This window comes from Elephas maximus, chromosome 4, assembly GCF_024166365.1.
Source record: "Elephas maximus indicus isolate mEleMax1 chromosome 4, mEleMax1 primary haplotype, whole genome shotgun sequence".
NCBI classification, from domain to species: domain Eukaryota; kingdom Metazoa; phylum Chordata; class Mammalia; order Proboscidea; family Elephantidae; genus Elephas; species Elephas maximus.
In genome coordinates, this window is record NC_064822.1 from 115,677,625 (window position 1) to 115,698,122 (window position 20,498).

The 20,498-nt window shown below is 53.2% G+C and overlaps 1 protein-coding gene across 5 annotated transcripts in view; it reads right to left on the minus strand.

The window, feature by feature from the left end:
* ITGA7 (integrin subunit alpha 7) overlaps positions 1-20,498 on the minus strand; it is a 21,737-nt gene continuing 1,239 nt past the window's right edge. The window contains exons 2-26 of one of the 5 annotated variants that reach the window (XM_049883471.1): positions 16,161-16,288; positions 15,981-16,060; positions 14,708-14,963; positions 14,067-14,198; positions 13,575-13,694; positions 12,468-12,675; positions 12,146-12,339; positions 11,450-11,538; positions 11,195-11,322; positions 10,929-11,024; positions 10,705-10,766; positions 10,399-10,568; positions 9,378-9,527; positions 8,333-8,448; positions 7,665-7,857; positions 7,499-7,579; positions 7,317-7,396; positions 7,133-7,207; positions 6,869-6,971; positions 6,183-6,359; positions 5,862-5,993; positions 3,177-3,290; positions 2,849-2,947; positions 2,640-2,765; positions 1-683 (exon numbers count right to left, since the gene is read on the minus strand). In XM_049883471.1, coding sequence (XP_049739428.1) covers positions 453-683; positions 2,640-2,765; positions 2,849-2,947; positions 3,177-3,290; positions 5,862-5,993; positions 6,183-6,359; positions 6,869-6,971; positions 7,133-7,207; positions 7,317-7,396; positions 7,499-7,579; positions 7,665-7,857; positions 8,333-8,448; positions 9,378-9,527; positions 10,399-10,568; positions 10,705-10,766; positions 10,929-11,024; positions 11,195-11,322; positions 11,450-11,538; positions 12,146-12,339; positions 12,468-12,675; positions 13,575-13,694; positions 14,067-14,198; positions 14,708-14,963; positions 15,981-16,060; positions 16,161-16,288 — 3,340 coding nt within the window. In that variant the 3' untranslated portion in view covers positions 1-452. Of the gene's footprint in view, positions 684-2,639; positions 2,766-2,848; positions 2,948-3,176; positions 3,291-5,861; positions 5,994-6,182; positions 6,360-6,868; positions 6,972-7,132; positions 7,208-7,316; positions 7,397-7,498; positions 7,580-7,664; positions 7,858-8,332; positions 8,449-9,377; positions 9,528-10,398; positions 10,569-10,704; positions 10,767-10,928; positions 11,025-11,194; positions 11,323-11,449; positions 11,539-12,145; positions 12,340-12,467; positions 12,676-13,574; positions 13,695-14,066; positions 14,199-14,371; positions 14,621-14,707; positions 14,964-15,980; positions 16,061-16,160; positions 16,289-20,498 lie in introns of those variants that run through there. The other 4 variants (XM_049883468.1, XM_049883467.1, XM_049883469.1 and 1 more) reach the window with 4 other exon arrangements.

A 20,498-nucleotide genomic window follows, 5' to 3' on the forward strand; every position in this document is an offset into this window, starting at 1 on the left:
AAATGTTTCTTTAATAAATAGACAAAACCCACTAGGCTGATGCAGCAAACTAAGGTCAGAGGAGGGGGGAAGTAGGGAGGGAGGAGCCCCTGAGTCAGCCCTGGTCTTCTAAGCTAAGGCACTTTGAGGGAGACAGGTTCCTGGGGTCCTGTTATACAGGGTGAATGGGAGAGGGAGGCCCCTTCTCCCACCTTTGAGTCAGGACATTCCTGCCCTTCTCACTCTACCCCACAGCCCCATCCCTGATTTATCCCCTCTCACTGCACAGCATTCCAGGGGAAGTGCGGGGGGTGATCTTAGTGGGGCGTGAGGAGAGGTCCACGGCCCTGAGGAAGCAGATTCTGCCAAATCCTCCTGCGACACCAGCAACCCACTCTACCCTCTTTATCCCAAGAAGCCATCACTAGGGGAAGGGTGGAGGGGACCCACAGGCCAGGCTGGGACAAAGGAAACTAGGCAGTGGCTGGCACAGGATGCCTGTCAGGGCCCAGCTCAGGGTGCCCATCCGCAGCCAGGATGGGGTGTGCATCAGGGCCTTCCCGCCGGGGGCTGCCCCAGTTGTTCCTCAGGATGGTGCCTGTCTTCTCCTCCTTGAACTGCTGCCGATCTTCCCGTGGGATCTTCACCGCATGGTACTGGGGCACTGTTGCCTCAGGGTACCGAGCCCGCTTGAAGAATCCCATCTGTAAGGATACCAGGCCAGACCATGAATGGCCAGCAGGGCTGAGGCGCCTGGAGGAGATGGCCAGCAGAGCACAGCCCCTTGCCCTCACCATCCCTGGCACAGAAAGAACCAACTGCAGCAGAAAGGGGACAAGCTAGACAGCAACCAGTGAGTGCGCAGCGCCCACCATCAGTGCTGGATCCTTGGTTCTCATTCACATTCAGAGACCAGGAAGGGGGCCCAAGATGCAGGACCAAGGACATCTTCCTTGGTCTCTGGAAGAGGGAGTTGAAGGTAGAACATCAGGACCTCTGACCCTAAAGCTTTTAAGAGACCCAACAGCCTCCCTCAGAACACAAACGAGATCTGAAGAAGAAAATAGCTTCCTAGGTCCCTGCATCCTCTGGAATGATTCTTCTAAAGTTACACACAATCACACACCCTGTACACTCATACGCTAGGTAGCAACCCCCCTACGGCAGGGCCCGCTCATCCATGAACATGGTAGTCTGGCCCTTCCTTAAGTAACGAACATGCTGGCCCTTACATTCCAAGGTGGAAATGTGCCCCTTGCACGCTCACACCAGGACTGCCAAGGATCCTACATGCTCAGACTCCTGCATAGCATCTCCTTGCACAATCATCTCTGCACACTCATGCCCACAGGAAAGACATGCACAGCACCTCCCACACTCCCACATGCTCACACTCTATAGGTCCATCCAACCCTCTGTGCAAGTATATACTCACCCTTATAATTTCCCTCCTTAAAAGTAATAACCTCCCACCCCAGGTCCTGGGACCCACACCATCCTCATTTCTTCGCCTTGCACATTCATGACCCCTGAATGATGGGAGCTCTATTTATACTCACACATACATATCCACACATGCACACAGGTATTTGCACACGCACACATGTGCATGCACACAACAGTTACCCCACAGTCCCTGGACCCCTGCCTTCCACAGCTGAGGGCTGCATGGCCAGACGGGCCCGGTGAAAACTGGTGGGAAAAGATGAGCTCTGGGTGCTCCGATGGAAGAAACCACACTGGGATATCAAGGGGAAAGGGGGCAAAACAGGCAGAAGATGGGAAGATTGAGGAAAAATGGGGGCCTTCATCTGTGTCCATTTCCCCTCTATGGGGGCAGGAAGCAGGGATCCTAGGGCCAGTTTCATGAAATCTTAATCTCCCCTAAACTGGCCAGGTTCCCAACAATTTGGGTGCTACTCCAGAAGCCTGGTCCACTGATGACTCATCAAGGTGTGTTCTTGATCTGTGACTGGTCCCAAGGAGTAGGTGTCTGGAGGGAAGGGAGGGCTCTTTCTGGCCCCAAGGACATGTATGGTTCCATGTACAGCCTCAGATGTGGCATGTGGTTCTGGGTATGAGCCCCGGTGGTGTATGTGATCCTCTGAACTGACATGTGCATGTGTGAGCTTTTACGTTGTGAGTGTGATTCTGTATGCAGGTCAATGTGTACAAGAATGACTCCACATATGTGATGGTTCAAGTTCAGACCCGGCGGCAGTAGTTCTCCATACTTGTTGGCCTTGTCTAGTTAAATCAGACCATGCTTCTCTACCTCCATGGTCCTTCTGGAAGGCTCAGACCCCATCAATCCCATCCCCACACCTCCAAATCCTACCACCTCATCTTCCTCCAAGACCCAGCTCCAGGGCAGCTTCTCTCAGTCTTTCCATCCTCTGAGCTCCCACTACGCTTTCTCAACTCTTGGCAACTCTTAGTCCTTGACTACAAAGCTCATCTTGCCCACTAGACTGTAAAATCCCTGAGGACAAGACCTGCATCTGATGTATCTTTGAAACTTCCAGGGCCAGGTAGAGTTCCTGGTACATGCAGAGTAAGTACTCACACATATTTGCTGAATAAATGAGTGAGTAGGTGGAGGACCCACCTGCCTAACAAGGAATCCCAGCCCCCACTGACCCACCCTCCCCAGGCCTCACCTTCCACATCAGCAGCACCAGCAGTGCCAGCACCAACAGCCCAGCCAGTACAGCCAGGAGGATGACCCACCAGGGGACTCCTTCTGCCACCATGGCCATCGGGTCCAAATACACCATCACTGGAATCTGAGGATCAAGGGATTAGTGGAGCAAAATCAGGAGGGAGCAAGAGAGAAAAGCGCCCCCACCACCCCAGGCTTGCAGCTCACCACTGTGGAGGCATCTTTAAGCAGCAAGTTCTTGATGGAGGACTTCACCGTGATGTTGGCCCGGACAATCACTTCCAGGGATTTCACAGTTGAGTACTCCTAAGGGAACAAGGAAGAAGACCCTCCTCCTAACTGTCCCCATGTCCCCCTCCCTTCCATCCAGCTCCTGAAATTTTAAGTGCAATGGCGTCCTACACAGAGGGTGTTTCTGCCTCCTTGGGTTAAGGATGTGCTGCATCCGGACAGACAGGGGGCGAAGGAGGAGTGAGTCCTGCAGGGGCAGTTGTGGAAGAGGAAGTCCAGCCTGGGGTCCCAGCAGAGCCCTCACCTCCAGGAAGGTGCTGTTCCAGAGGCGGCCCCAGACTCGCAGCACAGCCACGCGGTCAAAGCTGTAGAGCGGGCAGCTGAACACTATGCAGTTAGCCGTGCCTCGGGCGCAGTCCTGGGGACAAGGACAGGCAGGGCGCTGAGCTGCTCCACCCCTCCCCACTGAGTCTGCCCCAGGGCCTGGCACCCTCACAAACATGCTCACCCAGACACAGAGTCGGCCTGGAGCCTTTATGCTATCCTTCCATGAGCACCCACATCTTGGATCCCTTTCCCCCTTGCTCCTCACTCATACCTCTTCCACTTTCCTTACCTGACCTTAAACTCCCCTCCTCCAGGAAGTCTTCCCAAATTAACCTTGTGGTCTACCTGGATAATCCAAACTAGTAGCCTACCCCAATCTGGGCTATTTGGCTTTGAAGTGGATGGCGGGAGAGGAGTCTTCTTCCTCTACAGCAGCAGATAAAGTAGCTTCCCTAATTGATGCTTAGAGTATCTAATGATGGTTCTATTTATTGAGCACCTACTATCTGTCAAGCATTTATTTAAGCTTTGCAACACTCCTGCAAGGTGCATATTATTAACCAGTTGACACAGAGTCAATCTGAACTCGTGGTGACCCTGTGTATGTCAGAGTAGAACCATGCTCCATAGGGTTTTCAATGGCTGATTTTTCAGGAGTAAATCACCAGGTCTTTCTCCCAAGGCACCTCTGGGTGAACTCGAGCCTCCAACCTTTTGTTTAGCAGCTAAGGGCATTAACCATTTGTCCCATCCAGGGACTGTGCATATTATTATCTTCCTCATAGTTCAAATGAAGAAACTCAAAGAGGCCAGGTGACCTGCCCCAGGTCACACAGCTAGCAAAGCTAGTAAATGATGGAGCAGATATTTGAACCCAGGTCCACATTCAGCAAAGCCACACTCCTGCACTAAGCCCATACTCACTAAAGGAGGAAGAGGCTGCCCCAGGAGCTACTGGGGGGACAGGGCACTCAGACCCTGTTCTTCCCGGGCCTGACCAACATCCATTTGGCCCAATCACCACCTAATGGCCCATTTCCTAAAAGTCATATTATATTCATCACACTTACCACAGTCCACATGCAGAAGAATGCTGCTCTGAGAGTGTTTGAATTCTTTAAGACATCTTTTGTTTTGCCACTCTTGAGCAATTCCAGAGTCTTTATTTAGCCAATTTGTCTAAGAACAAGGCCTTCTGCCTTAATTTTAGGTAAAAAAAAAAAGTCCATTTCAAACTTCTTATTTGAAAAGGAGGCCCTTCAGAGGAAGTCAGTCGTATGGGGAAGGTGTGACTACCCATGTGACAGGGAATAGCAATTACAGAAGTTCACATTACTCCAGAAGCCCCTGAGTGTTGTAGATTGAATTGTGTCCCACAAAAAGGTATGCTGAAGTCCTAACTCCTGGTACCTGTGAACATGACCTTGTTTAGAAATAGGGTCTTTGAAGATGTTATCAGTTAAATTAATATGAGGTCATACTGGCGTAGGGCATGTCCTAATCCAATATGAACGGTCCCCTTATAAAAGAGAAGAGACACAGAGATAGATACAGAGAGGGAAGACAGCCATGTTAGGACAGAAGCATGCATCTACAAGTCAAGGAACGCCAAGTATCACAGGCTGTCACCACAAGCTAGGAGAGAGGCATGGAATAGATTCTCCCTCAGAGCCCTCAGAAAGAATCAACACAGCAACACCTTGATTTCATACTTCCAGCCTCCATAAGTGTGAGACAATAAATTTCTGTTCTTAGAAGCCATCCAGTTTGTGGTGCTCGGTTACAGAAGTCCTAGGAAACTAGTACACTTAGTTTTTGCCTCATGCCATGCTCTCAGGGAAGTGAGGAGGCTGAGGGCCCTGGGGAGGGAACCAGGTACAGTGGAGCTCCATCCCAGACAGATGGTGACACATCTGGCCCAGCTGCTTCCATTCCCCTGAGTTTCTGCAAACAGTCTCTTCAACTCCTTGACTCGATTGCCCACCCTTCCACAACTGGGATTCACCCCCTCACAACCAGGCCGAATGCTCCCCTAATGTACGTCCCCACCACACCCTCACTGCCAGCGCCATCCTAGAAGAGAAGCAGAGAGCATGTGCTAATTTATCCAGTAAATCCATTTAAGGAACAAAATATGCAAAGTAAACAGAAGCAAGGAAGGCAAAGCTCCTTAAAAGGAATAGACCTAATGATCATATATGATATACCATAATTTTAATTATTAGAACTTTAAAAGACTTAAAGTGTTTTTGACATTATTTGGATGCAGCAGGTTTCCTTATTCAAAAGAATAACACCGATCTCGAAGGTGGCTAAAACTATGCTATCCCCATAAAATATAACATTTATGTTTGATATGAACGTATGGAGAATTGATCACTTGGCTAACTAACTGGCTTTAGGTCAAATGCCCTGCTCTGAAGTGAGCACCTGGGGGACACGGGAGGATCTGGGCACTGGCAGCTGCTTCACAGATGCTTCCCTTCCACATGTCGTAATGAGAACTGTCTCACGAACTTGCCCTAGGTTTGACCATCACACCTCTTGACAAGCCACCCTCCCTGGAAACCCACCACCCTGAGGCTCCAGGCTCCCCAGGGCATCCTCCATCACATCACCACACACCTCCATCTGGCAGCCACCATGGTTGCCCTGCACTCACCAGGGTGATGTTTTTCATCTTCTCAGCAGAGGACACTGGCCACCAGGATGCGCTAGGCTCCGGCTGCTCACTTGGCTCCTGCTGCTCAGGCTGCCCCAGCTCCCGCCGCCTCCTGTCCCAGCTGTACACATCCTGGATGTAGGCAGGTACAGCCAGTGAGTGTCCCTCTAAACGCAGCAATCCAAGGTCACATCTCCTCCCACGTCTTCCTGCAGGTCCTCACAAACACACACTACCCCCAGCCCCAAGACCAAGGCATCCTTCCCAACGTCTGACCCCCTCCACCCTCCTATATAGCAGCCCGCCCTGCCTAAGCCTTACCAGGTGGAGGATATTGGGCCTCGGGGAACAGAACCCCTTCTGCCCGGGCCCCTGCCCGCCCTCCAGCTCCACCCGTACAGGGTACAGCAGCCACTTCCCATTGGCAATCTCGTGGGGCCACATAATGTTGAGGAAGGCAGAGCCCAGAGTGTTGAGCGACTGGCCTTGGTTGGAGACCTGTGGACATGAGGGAGTGTGAAGAGGGGAACTCAGGTCCCAGAGGGCAGAGATGGGGAACAACGGCTGAGGGAAGGGCTTCAAGAGACATAATTTTAACAAAGACTCAGGATCCTGGACCCTACCAGGCACCATTCCCTCCTCCTGCCAAATATAGGAAAACCTGAATGTGTCATTGGCAGGCCTCAGCCAAACACAGGCAGAGTTCTGGGGGGAGACATTAACCCTCCCCCCATGTTCCACATCCCCAGCTGAGGCCTTCAGCAGAGAAGTTTCCCTGAGTTCCCATGGCCTTCCCAGACCAGCAGGGTGAGAGGGCCAGTCAGGGCCATTTGAGGCCCCAGCACTGCCCACCACCAAGGTCCAGGTGGAAGGTGGGGGCCATGAACACACTGGACCACCAACCTGCTATATGGTAGAAGAGCCCCGGACCTTGAGACATGTCCCAGCCTCTCCTCTGTGCCCAGAGGGAGGGTGACCATGGAGGGGTCACATGCCAGGACACTTACCGTGACCTCATACTTGACCTTGCTGCCCACATCACGCTCAGACCTCATGGCACTCTCGCCCCTCACCACACCGGAGAAGAAGAGTTGCTGGGGAATGGCCACCCTGATGTGAAAGTGTCAAAACAGGGGCTGAGGAGGCCTAGGGCCTGGCTGAATGGAAGGCCAGGAGGGTAAAGCCAGGAAAGGCCAAGCCTGGGCCAGGGCTTGGAAGTGGTGATGCCCCGCCTCCCCTCCAGTGGAGGTCCCCACTTGGGCAGGGCTTACCCAGTGATGGACAGGGGCAGCTCAATGAAGACCCGGGCCCGAAGAGAGACTGGATGCAGCTCCTGCTCACTGATCCTGGCATGAGGGCACGGCAAGCGTGGGCAGTGGGTACAGGCTCCAGTTCTCCAGGTGGATACCAATCAAACTGCCCCCCCTCACCCCACCCTGGCCCCACCAGGCTTACGTGGCCAGCAGCAGCTCCACGTCCAGCTCTGTGGTCTCAATGGTGATCCCTGAGGTGCTAAGTATAAGGTAGAAGGTGACCTAGGCCAAGGGTGGGATAGAATGGTGTCAGGGAGGGCTGGTAGCTTAAGGAAGGGGTCAGAGGTTAGAGTCACCAGATGGGGTTAGGGCAGACATGCCAACCTGGGCACCTCTCTTCATGGGGTTCCCCAGCTCACACACGACATGGGAAGCATTCTCATTGGACAAGCAGAGTGGCTTCTCCTGGAACGGGGAGAGAGAAAAGGTCAGTTTGGACTACTGAAGCCCCCAAGACCCCACCCTACCCCACCCTGTCCCAGGTCCTCACGGCAGGGTCCAAGGCCCGGACTCCTGAGTAGTCCAAAGAGGCAGGGAGAGTGACCAGGAGCAGGGCCTCGTGAGCATCATCCCCATCAGCCTGGGGCTGGGCTGGGTCCGAGGGCAGGTTGGTGACCTTCAGCTCCAGGCCGATGACTGGCTGCCCACTCAGTGCAAACAGGGCTGTCATCCCATCAGCATCCCTGGGGGTCAGATCCCACTCATTCTAAGACATAAACACCTTCCTCAGCCTCTTCCACTCCCAGCCTCCCTCCCCCAGTGCATGCTACCTTGCCTCAAGAGAACCAGTCTGGGAGTCAGGGGACCTCCACTCTCCTCCCAGCTCTACCATTTACTTACCTTGGGCAGGTAACAACCTCTCTAGGTCTCAGTTTTCCATCTATAAAGTGGGACTAATATTTCCTACCTCACAGGATTGTGAAGACTAAACAAGGTGATGTGTGTAAACTGTATGCTATCACACATATTGTGAAGGATTGTCATTCCTCTCCAGAGGAGCCCCTGTGGCTCCTCCACTGACCTTCATCCTGCCATTGTCTGAATTATCAGCAGTTCCCCTCAAGCCTTTAGCCCTCTCTGCCTGGTCCTCCTGAGGAGGCTTCCTTCCATTCCTTGGATTCATGCCCTCCCACACCACCTGCTCCCCCACCCCCTCACATGGGCAGAGGCTGGAACTCCGTGTCGCTGACCCGGGAACAGAAGCGAGCCTGGACTAGCTGCAGGTTGCTCTGGCAGATCTTGTCTTCACCACAGCCTTGCTTCAGAAAGTGGATCTGGGGAGAGATTTGAGGAGGGCAACATTCCCAGGAAGAAATATAGGAGGGTGGAGTAAAACAGGATTAAATGACCTGTGTTCAGCTCTCAGATACGCTGCTTACTAGTTGTGTGATATTGGGCTGGTCACCTAACTTCTCTGAACTGCGTCCTCATCAGTAAAATGATGAGAGTATTACCCTACCATGGTAGAGATTAGTAGGCTAGCCCACTGCTAAACCACATTTCCCCACTCTCCCTGGCATGGGTAACGAGCCCGGTAGCACAATGGTTAAGCTCTCAGCTGCTAACCAAAAGGTCAGAGGTCAAACCCACCAGCCACTCTGCAGGGAGGAGGGGGAAGTAGAAAACTACTCCCATAAAGATTATAGCCTAGGAAACCCTATGGAGCAGTTCTACTCTATCCTATACGGTCACTATGAGAGGAAATCAACTTGATGGCACACAACAACAACTGGCATGGGAGTGGCCATGCAGCTGAACTCGAGATTAGAATGTGAAGGCCATGAGAGGGATTAGATTCGGGTTTAGTTTAGAAATGAGGAGCACCACCTCCAGGTCGGCAGGAGAACCATGTAAGGAGCTTCATGCTCCTTCCCCCTTCTAGATAACTGGGATGGAGAAGATTTAAGGCCCTGGGAGGCCAGGTTTGAAGATGGCAGAGCCACCATCAAATGGCTGAATGGAGAAGTGCTGCCCCCTCTGATCAAATGGAGGAGCACTGTCCCCTCTGACTAGGAACACTCGGTAATTTGGACCATTTTACATTTTGGTGTCTGCTTATTACCGTACCTAAAAATATGAGGAACTGGGGGATAAAATATGCAAAAAATGTTCTGAAATCTATGAATGGGGGTCTATGGTGAGGGACTATGATCATTAGCCCTACCAGCTCCTTTTCCTGGACCAAACCAGAACCTATGCTCACCTCTGCCCGCTGGGTGCTGGGCTGGTGGACATTGAGGATAGGGGCCACTGGGGGAAGCCCCTGGCCAGGAGCCTGTCGCCGGAGCCGAGGGGTCTGGAGACTATAGGACAGCGTCACCACAATGGCCCGAAGCTTATCTTTGACATTCTCCTGAGAAGGGGAGAGTGGACATGGAAAACTGGAACAATCCCAAGGCCCCAACCCTTCCCAAAGCCCCAAGCAGATTCTGACACTTGGAAAGAAACAAAGATGAAGGACAGGGGAGGAGAACTAAACACAGAATGGAGAAAGACTGGGTAGAGTAAGGAGGAGACCCAAGATTTAGGGCTTTGAGGATCAAATTTGGCAATGGAACTTGCCATTTCCATTTCCAGGGAGTACTGAACTCAACAGGAGATGCAAGAAGATAGCAGGTGAGGAGGAGCTAAGCCCCTAAGACAGCTTCTCAAAAGTCTATGAGAGAGAACCCCTAAGGGAGCAGGAGAACGGTGGGACGCAGACCTCAAATTCTCATAAAAAGACCAGACTTAATGGTCTGACTGAGACTAGAAGGACCCCAGGGGTCATGGTCCTCAGACTTTCTGTGAGCCCAAGGCAGGAACCATTCCCAAAACCAACTTTCAGACAGGGATTGGACTGGACAATGGGATAGAAAATGATACTGGTGAAGAGTGAGCTTCTTGGATCAAGTAAGCACATGAGGCTATGTGGGCAGATGAGAGGAGGGGAGATGAGAGGGCAGAGGGGGTCAGTGGCTGGCTGAATAAACACGGAAATACAGGGTGGAGAGAAGGAGTGTGCTGTCTCATTAGGGGGAGAACAACTAGGAGTATACAGCAAGGTGTATATAAATTTTTGTATGAGAGATTGACTTAATTTGTAAACTTTCACTTAAAACACAATAAAAAATTTTTTAAAAAAGTCTACGAGAAGCGTGTGTTGTAGAAGAAGCTAAGAGGAATCTAGGAAAACAGATTATGAAATGACAATGACCCTCGGAGACCAAAGGGTCAGTGCCCACCTGCAGCTGGAACATGGTGTCTCCACAGACTCGGTCATGCTGGTGCTTCAGCCACACGGTGCCCGAGGCCTGGTGTTTGGGGTCATCTGGATTACGACTCAGGAAGGTCACCCGTGGGACCTGGCCCCGGAGCCTCCGGTCTGTGTCTCCATCTATCATGTAATTCAGGGCTGTGGAGTGTGGTGAGAGGGTCGCCAGTGAGCTGGGGAAGTGCTCCAGTCTGACCCTGTCCCCAGGGTGCCCCTTTCCGGTTTTCAAGTTACGCTCACTGGAAACCCAGCAGAGTGGGAGGGGGACCTCACTCACCCACAATAGGGCTGTAGCTGCTGGGGGCTGCGATGTAGCTGAAACATACCCTTAGGTCCACACTGTGGAGGCAAAGGAGGCTCCTGAGCCAGGCAAAGCTGGTAGAACAAGACCACGAACCACCACCTGCCCACTCCTGCCACAGCCCCACAGAGAAAAGGGGAAAATCAGAGGAAACTGGGCCTTGGAGACTTCCCCTGCCCTCCCCTCAGACCCCACCTCACCAGACTGAGTGGCCACCAGGACAGTTGGGCTGTTCTAGGTCGATGGTACGAGGAGCAATGAAGACCTCATGGGAGACATGGAGGACAGGTCTGGCCCTGGGAGGATAGGGGGATGAGGGGCATAGGAAACATTAGAACAAGAGGCTGGGAGAGGAGAACGGGAGGAGTCTTCAGCAACAGATTTGGCCCTGGAGTGGGGGTCAGAGTCACAGAGAAGGTATAATGGCCTCAGGGAGGGAGAAGGCAGAGGTGGGGGAGGGGATCACCTAAAGAGGACAGCAGTGTCAGCCAGGGAGCCCACCAGCAGATCGGGGTAATGATTCCCGTCCATATCCAGGCCGCCAGACAGGGAGTAGCCGAAGCTCTTGATGCCCACAGCCTCGCCCTCCAGCACCTGGAAGACCAGACTGTCAGCCTCTCCCAACCCCACTCCCCCCGTCCTCTGCCTCCCCTGCCCTCTGCTGCTATGCCCCCTTACCCCACCCACATGGGTTCCCTCATCCCAAGGGCACTCCCCTCACCTGTGAAGGTGTAAGAACAACCCCCAGGCTGCTCCCGTGGTAGATAAAGACTTTTCCATCACCATCAAAGGGAGCACCCACAGCGATATCTGCAGGGTATAGGGAAAAGGTAATCAGTCTGGGGGTGGGGGTGACAAGAGCCAGGCTCCAACTTCTCCTCAGTCCTGTATGTCTTCTATTCTATTAAGAGGCTACAAGTCTGAATCGACTTGATGGCACACAACAACAACTAAGTCCCAGGCACCTTATATTAAAAAAAAAAAAAAACCCACTGCCGTGGAGTCAATTCCAACTCATGGCAACCCCATGTGTTACAGAGTAGAACTGCTCCATAGGGTTTTCTTGGGTGTAACATTTACAGAAGCAGATTGCCAGGCCTTTCTTCCGCAGTGCTACTGAGTGGATTCAAACCGCCAAACTTTAGATTAGCAGCAGAGCACAAACTGCACGACACAGGAACCTGCACCTTACATATATCATCTTTAATCCTCTCAGCCACTCTCTCTGGATGTTCTAGCTCAAAAAGGTTACGTAACCTGTCCGAGGCCACACAGCTGGTAAATGGTGAAGCTCAAATGTGAGCCCAGGTTCCGTCTCTCCCAGAGCCCTCAGAAGACTATCCCCTGACCTCTGAGTCACTCCCCACCCCTGCCCCACTCCCTCCCTCCACTGAGCATTTCCAGTTTTCAGTCACACCTGGGAAGCCATCTTGGTTGAGGTCTCCCAGGATAGCCACACTGACTCCAAACATGGAGTCAGGGGAGCCGCAGAGTCGAAGAGGGGAGACATCAGCCCAGTGACCACCCTGGTTCATGTACACATACACAGCACCACCCAGCTCTTCTTGGCGCTCAAAGAAGTAGGGGGCACCCACTACCAGGTCTGGCCAGCTATGGAGAAAGGGATACAATCAGTGTGGGTTATCTCTGGCCATGGAAGTCAGAGGAGATGCCAGAGGCCCCTCATACCTCTCGGGCCCAACCTCCCCCAGGCTCCCCTCCCCTGGGCCCACTCTCACCCATCATTGTTGAGATCGGCCACAGCCAGTGAATAGCCAAAGCCAGAGGTCAGGCGCTCCCCAGACAATACGACTTCAGGTACCAGGCGGCTGGCACTGTCCTTGCGCAGAATGACCACAGCACCCTTGTGGTTGGCACGAGGCGCCCCTGCGACAAAGCTCAGCTCCTCTGCACGCACCAGCCCCTTCCCCGAGTCAATGGAGAAACCTGGGTGGGGGATGACTTCCTGGTGAGTACTCCCTGCCAGATTCAGAAGCCAGCGTGTGTCCCAGCAACCCCCACCCAGCCCACCACCTGGCAGGTCAGGAGCCAAAAGGTAGAGAAGTTGTCCCCCAAGCTATCACTGCCATAGCTGCACTGCTCTTCCTGCCCCTCCTGAGGCCCAGCAGCCCTTCTGCACCCAGAGACTGGAGTTTGGCACAAGAAGTGCAACAAGTCCGTTCCAGGGACTGGGAGGAGAGAAGGTGGCAACGCTGAGAAGGCAGGATGGCTGGGCAGGAGGTGGAGGGAGCTTGGTGGCAGGAGCTGGGGCAGAGGCCTTACCACACCTGTCCTAGGGAACTACAGCAGAGTGGTTGGTCCTCTCCCATCTCCACACCTTAGAGGCCCCCAATCCCACCCAATGGACCTTCTTTGCCCCACCCGCACCATCTTGGCAGGCAGAGGAAGCCTTCACATGGGGGATGGGGAACATATGGAGAGTTGGGAAGAGTTTATTTCACCCAAACATCTCCCAGGCCTCGTTTTGTCCTCTTCTGCAGAAGGGATGCAGATGAGACAAGGAGAAGAACTTACCAACAAGGCTAGATTTTTCTCCCGCACGTGTCCACCATCCATCCCTCAAAGGAAGTTTCCCTGGAGGTCTAATCTTCTTCCCTCCCGGTACAGCCTCAGCCCTGTCCCTCTCCCTCCACCTAGATCTTCCTCCTGCTCACGGTCCCCGAGGCCATCACCCTCTGTGCTCCTCTTCTCAGACCCAGCCACTGGGCCCAGCTCTTGCCTGGACACGTGTGAGGGGTGAAGGGAGGACATGTTCCCTGGGGTAGGAGGGGAGGCCAGGGCCAGGCCCCCAGGGCCCAGGAGGACATGAGTGGGAGCTTACAAACCTAAGTAGCTATTCAGGGCCAAGTCTCCGACTGGTCCTGGGAGCCGGTCAGCAGGGTCCAAAGTTTTATACACCAGCTGGTCAGGGTCTGAGCTATCAATGTTGGTCACAAAGAGCAACCCTGCGAGGGGTGGGGGGAGGAGACACCAGGGAAGGGACATCCAGAGAAGGAGCCACAGAGTAGGGAGACAGAGCCAGATAGAAAAGCCAGAAGAAGGTAGAATAGGAAGAGGTGGAAATTAGGAATGAGAGAGACCAGAGAGATCAGAATCAGAGACAGAGACAGAGACAGAGACAGAGACAGAGACAGAGACAGAGACAGAGACAGAGACAGAGACAGAGACAGAGACAGAGACAGAGACAGAGACAGAGACAGAGACAGAGAGGTACATGTGAGAGAGACACAGAGACAGGAGGACGGGAGCATGGAGAAGGAGAACAAGAGAGAGGAGCAGAGGGTTAGAGTGGCTCTGGGCCAGGGAGGGGTCCCTACCAAAGTAGCTGTTGGCAGGGACCGGGATGAGGCGGGGGTCCTGCTCCTTCTCGCCCCCCGCCTCGTAGGGCCCGTCGTCCAGGTATGCCAGGTCCGCTGAGCCCTGCACACAGAGCTCCACCCTGGCCGTGCCTGCAAGGACAGTCCTGTTAGTGTCCAGGGCAGGGAGCAAGGAGCACCCCTCAGACAAGACACTGAGTTAGACAAGCACGCAGGAAGCTCCTCCTCTCCCCTTCAGCCCCCACCTACCACCCCCTGCCCAGCCCAAGCTTCCTAGGGGTCCCCAGACTGGGCATCACACTCACCGAGTGTCAGCTCGGCCAGCGACAGCGTGCAGAGACGGGAATGGGAGTGATGAGGGGTGGGCTGTGTGCTGGAGCATGCAGGCACAGCCGGGTAGGCAGCCCAGCTGTGCAGGTGGGGGCTCATGCCAGCGTGTTGAGGAACACGGGGCCATGCGAAGGAGAGGAGGCACTCCCATTCACGTGTATGCTAGCGTGACAGGGTGGAAGGCTTGGCAGTGCCCAAGGGCTCGATGGCAGTGGACATGTGGTCATGCTTGGCCACATGCTACTCCAGTCTTGTCTCTGCAGCAAGAGGAGGTTTGGGTCCCCTCCTCCCCTCCCTGGGGAGTGACTCACCCTTCCAGTTATAAGTTCCCGGGGCCCCAAAGAGGAGATAGTGGCTGTCGGGGGAGAAGGCGGCGGCTGTGCCCTGCTGGCAGAACCCAAATTGGTCGTGGCCCTGGGGGCGCCCCTCACAGAACTTCCACTCCCCACCATCCAGCTCATCACGGATGGCGAGGTCCTGGCTGAGCACAAAGCAGCGACCGATCACATCGCGCGTCTCCAGGATCTGGTCCACTCGCTGCCGTGCCTCATATCGATGTGCACAGGTCTGAGGGAGGAAGGGATGAGGGGCCTCCTCCAGTGTAGGCCAGGGCCTTGCTTAAGCCACACTGGCCATATGCAGACATTGGACATAGGCTGGCACCCATGTGCATGCAGGTGCGCATGCATGTGCACACACACACGCACACCTATGCCAGCACCACTGGAGCACTACCCCCCAGCACCAGTGTTGGACAGGTACATGCATAACCCAGTATCCCATCTGCACCACTTCCTCGACCCTCTCTGGAAGAAGTCCTTGTCCCACATTCTGCCTGAGCACCCACAGGCACCACTAACCCAGGACACAAAATGCATACTCTCCTGATCATGCCACATGTGCCTGTCCCCCAATGTGCCAAGCCTGGTCCTGTCTATGGACCTAAGCGAGTGTCACCAGCTGGCCTGCAGTGAATTTCCTCCCCCTCTCCACTCTCCAACCATTAAAAAAAAAAATTTTTTTTTTTTTTTCCCCTCAACCATTACCTATTCTTAAAGCCTGCCTCAGTCCACGTGCAGGAGCCTTTTCTCTCCACTCCTCTTTTGGACTTTTATTAGACTGATGACTATAAATGACTCACTAACATTAACCATAAGCCATCCCAGTGTGATTTGTATTGTAAATTGGGTGTTCATGCATGTTTACAAAAGATACAGAGAGAAACAGAGACAGAGAAAAAGAGAGGTTGAAAATCTCTGTAACTATGCTGTAGGCTATCTGAGGCAGGCATCAGGTGTTTTCCTGTCTTTATATATCCTCTCTCAGGAATTAGCACAATGCCTGATGCTTAAAATAAGGTTCTCAATAAGAGTTTGACAAATGGATGGAGAGATGGATGGTAAGATTTTTTTTTATTTATTTATAAGGACAGGAACCATGTCTTATACATCTTTTTATCTTCCTGAGCTGCTAGGAATCTCACCATATGCCCAACCTGTGTTCTGTAAGCACACGTGTGCATATGCACACACCATACACACACACTCCCCACCCTTGAATTCAGTCACAAGAAGCGGTACTCACAACAATCTTGCCCCCTGGCCCCTGGCTCCGAACACTGACTCCCAGCCACTGGTTCTCCTTGCTCTCCTTTTGCACATCAACTGGAGGCAGGACACCGGGAATGAGGGGAGCAAAGAGGAGGCCAAGCGCTCTCCTCCCCTCCTCAGGTGCTTCCCCACTCCACCCGCTCAGGGCTCGCACCTCCCTGGTCGATGTCCACTCTGTAGCAGTCGGTCTCCTCCAGGCTCAGGGGGCAGGCGAAGAGGCCTCCAGTGCGATTTGCCTGCTGCCCAGGCAGAGCCAGGGCCTGAGGAGCACCCACCAACAGCCTGCACGATGGGGTAGTGGCTAGCATTAGAGGGCAGAATGCTCCAACCTCCCCAGAGCTGCCCAGGTCCAATCCCTCAGTACCAAGCAGTCTTCAAGGATTAAGGAGAAGGGCCAAAAGTCAGTTTTCCCAAGTCCTGGACAATGGCAGATTCATACGCTTGGCCATGCAAACCCCATATTACATATGCACGTACTATCTGGATGAGGGACCAACACACACAATAGAAACACACACACATACACACACACATAGACCCAAGCAGCCCAGCCAGCACTGCTGGTTTGAAAAAACCGCCTGTTCCCAGCACCTGTTCCTGACCAGGCCTTCCCTACCCCCTCCCTGGCCCCATCCCAAAGCCCTGCCCCCTTTCCCCACCCCAGTCCAGTTGAAACCCTGCCAGAAATGCCAAGAATGCTCAGAGCAAAAGTAACAGGGCCCAGACTGGCACCACGAGGTGGCTCAAGGACCAGCTTCTGAGGCCTCAAAAGAAGCTAGATATGGGCCTGCTTCCCCCAATTGGAGACCCGGCAAAGACCCCACTCCTCGGCAACTCTGTCACCCAGATTTTATCAGTCACTCTGGCTCACATGAAAGTAGGGGCAAGTTTCCTTCCTGTCTCCCAGCCTACCCCATTCTCTCCCCACATCCTGAACCCCTTCCCCATTCCTCTTGCTTCTCCTCCCCACATCCACTATCTCCTCTTCCCCCCACAGCCCACCCCTGCCCTGTCTTCTCTCCGACCTCCCTCTCAGACTCTTTCCCAGTTACAACTTTCTTGGCAGGACAATTTTCCATGATCACAGCCAAGGCTTCTTCCCTGGGGGAGGGCTGTGCTGGGAATGGAGGCTGCCTGGGCCCCCTGGGGCTGAATCCCCAGGCCAGGAGTGAGGAGGAGGTGAGGTGAGGTGATTGACACACAGCTGGCTACTGGCAGGAGAGGCTCAAAAGTGGCAGCAGGGAAGATCTCAAAGTCTCTCTCCCACACTATTTTCCTCCATCTCCCTTCCTGTGGAGAGGCTCAAAGCTGTAGTGGGCAATATTACAGACAGGCATCTGTGGGGGCACTGTGCCAGTCCTGGTGGAGGGGGGGAGGGCACAGAGTCATTCTCCCTTCCCGTAACTCCTCCTCGTCTCTTAGCAGCTGTCATCCCATGTCAGAGCCAGTGTCAAGAGACAGAAGGGGGTGGGGAGTGGTAGGGAAGAGAACATACATTCAGCATTACTTAACAGCTATTTACTAAGAACACAGTATATGCCCTGGGTGTTGCAAATGTTTAATGTGGTAGGTTGATAACCGAAAGGATAGAGGTTCGAGTCCATCCAGAGGTACTATGGAAGAAAGGCCTGGCAACCTACTTCCAAAAACAATCAGCCATTGAAAACCCTATGAAGGACAGTTTTATTCTGACACACATGGGGTCGCCATGAGTCAGAATTGACTCAACGACATTTGGAAAAAAAACCACATGCCAAGCCGCCCTATGTCAGATGCTGGAGAGACAAGGAAGTAATATTTATTCAGCACCTACGGTCAGCCCCTAGGCTAGATGCCAGGAATACATACATTATCTCACTGACTCTTCACAACAATGAATCCTGTGAGATCAGGATTCCTATCTTGTCTTACAGATGAGGGAACTCAGAAACATTAAGTGGAAGGGCTGGGATTCAAATCCACATCTGCTCAACTCTAATACGCCTGCTCCACTACACTCAATGACCAGCCGGTCTCCAGAGCACTGAGACCCGCCAGGAAGGAAGGGAAAGAAGCAGAGAAAAAGACCATTTGCGTTCCCTGAGCAGAAAATGAAACCAGGAGGCAAGGCCCTGGGCAAACAAATGCCAACCTTCAGACAAGCCATCAGCGCCCCATCCCTCCAAACACAAAGATGGCCTTCTCCTGGAGCACTGGGTCTCTCTTGTTCATCTTTGTGCTTGCCTCGTAGGAGGCATCAGGCTGTGTTTACTGAACCCCACTTTATGTGGACTCACAGAGACACCCAGAGCCTCAGCCGGCCAGTGTGCGCTGAGCACCTGGAGAAGCTGTCAGTCAGTGTTCCATGCTCACATCTCCCCTGGAGGTCAAGAGCATGGAGGAGGGGAGGGATCCACGTGGAGGAAAGAAGCCGCCAAAAGCATAGATATGCCCAGCCTCTCTCGGTGGAGAAAGGTGGAGAATAGACCTGCCCATCCCTCCTGGAATAAGAACTCCCACATGCAGCCTGTCCACACCCTCCACCTCTGCCCCAGCCACACGCTCCTTCCCGGCTTCCTCCCATGAGCGCAGCCACCCCAGGCCTCTGGACAGGACAGTAGCCACAGCGGTAGCCACGGCAGAGTAAAAAGGAAAGAATTGTTGGCAGCCCAGATAAGTGGAGGGTGAGGAGTAGCCCACTACCACTGCACCTCTCAAAGTCTCTCAAAGTTCAGGGCTCCTGCCCAAGTCCAGTCCCTCTCTAACCCCTCTCAATCTGGGTGGTCCTCTGAGGGGGATGCTTGGCCTAGAAGGCGGGCTCCGCTTCGGAGGTGCTGTAGCCAAGCCTTTGGATCCAGGATTGCTGCAAGGTGCTAAAGCAATCACGGAACAGGAATTATAGTACTACTCACACTGTAGGGTCGCTATGACGGCAATGGGTTTTGGGGTTTGAACACCTCACAGCACTTACTATGGGCCATGCGCTATTGTGAGCCTTTTACATATGTTGTTGTTCACTGCCATTGAGTCGATTCGACTCATGGTGACCCCGCGTGTTACAGAGTAGAACTGCTCCATAGGGTATTCTTGGCTGTAATCTTTACAGAAGCAGTTCACTAGGCCTTTCTTCTGTAGAACCGCTGGGTGGGTTCAAACTGTCAACCTTTGAGTCAGCAACAATTGCAAGCCACTTGTGCCACCCAGGCCCCTTTTACACATATTAGGAAGTCTTTTAATTCCCACGATACCCCTGTATGGTAGTACAATTATTTATCTCCATTTTACATAGAAGAAAAGAAATGAGGCTGAAACCACACACAAAGTAAAAACGTTAGACCTCAAAGTCTCATCCAGGGACCAGATGGAGAGATGTCCAAACAAGTGAGAAGGTCTTTCAAGCAATGGGTGCTAGGAAAGGCAACTGCAACTCAAAAGCTAGCGGCTGACCAGGGTACCTAGCCTCTCCCTCACCACCAGGCAGCAGAGCCTTGCCTTCTAGAGCTAAAGCAGAGTCAGGCAGTCAGGACCCTCTGGGAATGCCCCCAGCTTGGCTCTAGAAGACAGAATCAAGAGCCACTTTCAGAGAGGAGGGGGAAATGACAAGAGACCAAGCTATTAAAAATAACCTAGAATTTGCCTAGAAATAGCTCAGAGAGTTCAGCATGTCCTAAAAAGGCCTCCACTCCCAGAGCTCTGGCAGATGGGGGAGGAAGGGAGGGAGGGAGGGAGGGAGACTGAGATGAGGGAGGTAGTGGATGGAAGGCTGAAGAAGAGTGAAATCAGTTGCTTTCTATCTCCTCCACAGTTTTTGGGACACTGACCCTGCTCCCAGACGATAGGGATAAATGGAAAAAGGAAGATCAGAGTTATCCCCCCTCCCTAAGTGGGGGGAGGAGAAATGAGCTCATGTCCCTGCCCTCTGCCCCCAGGCCAATAGGAGGGGGAGAAGACAGTCCCAGTGGATAGCATTGATCCCAGTAATGGACACTTAATGTGGCTTGGACACTGGCTGTGGAGAAAAAAGCCCCCTGACTTCAGGGAGTGGGAAGCCTTTTTTCCCCCCTAGCCTCTTTTTTTTAACTTGTACATGTAGCTAGAACCAAGGGTACAAAAAGCAGCACCAGCCACAGGCCTGACACACGTGTGTCCATCTCCCATGGGTCCTACGCTGATGAGAAAAGAACTAGAATTGTCCTTTGCCCCTCGCTCCTCCCTGCCTTCCCCCACTGCTGAGATTCCTGGAGCTGGAAATTTCCTGAGAAGGAGGAAAGGGAACAGCTTGGCCAGCATCCTTCCTGGATCTCTCTCCCTGCTGTGCTGATGCTACCATTACTACTTTTGGGGATTCTGTTTCCTGTCTCTATGTATCACCAAACCACCTAGTACAGGTTGCCAAGCCCTCCCAGAGCCTCTCCCAACTTTCCTGTGGTCTTGGCCTCGAGCCACAGAAGTGGCAGATCTCTCCCAGTTTCCCAGTGCCCTGCTGCCCTCACTCCAACCCATGGCAATGCTT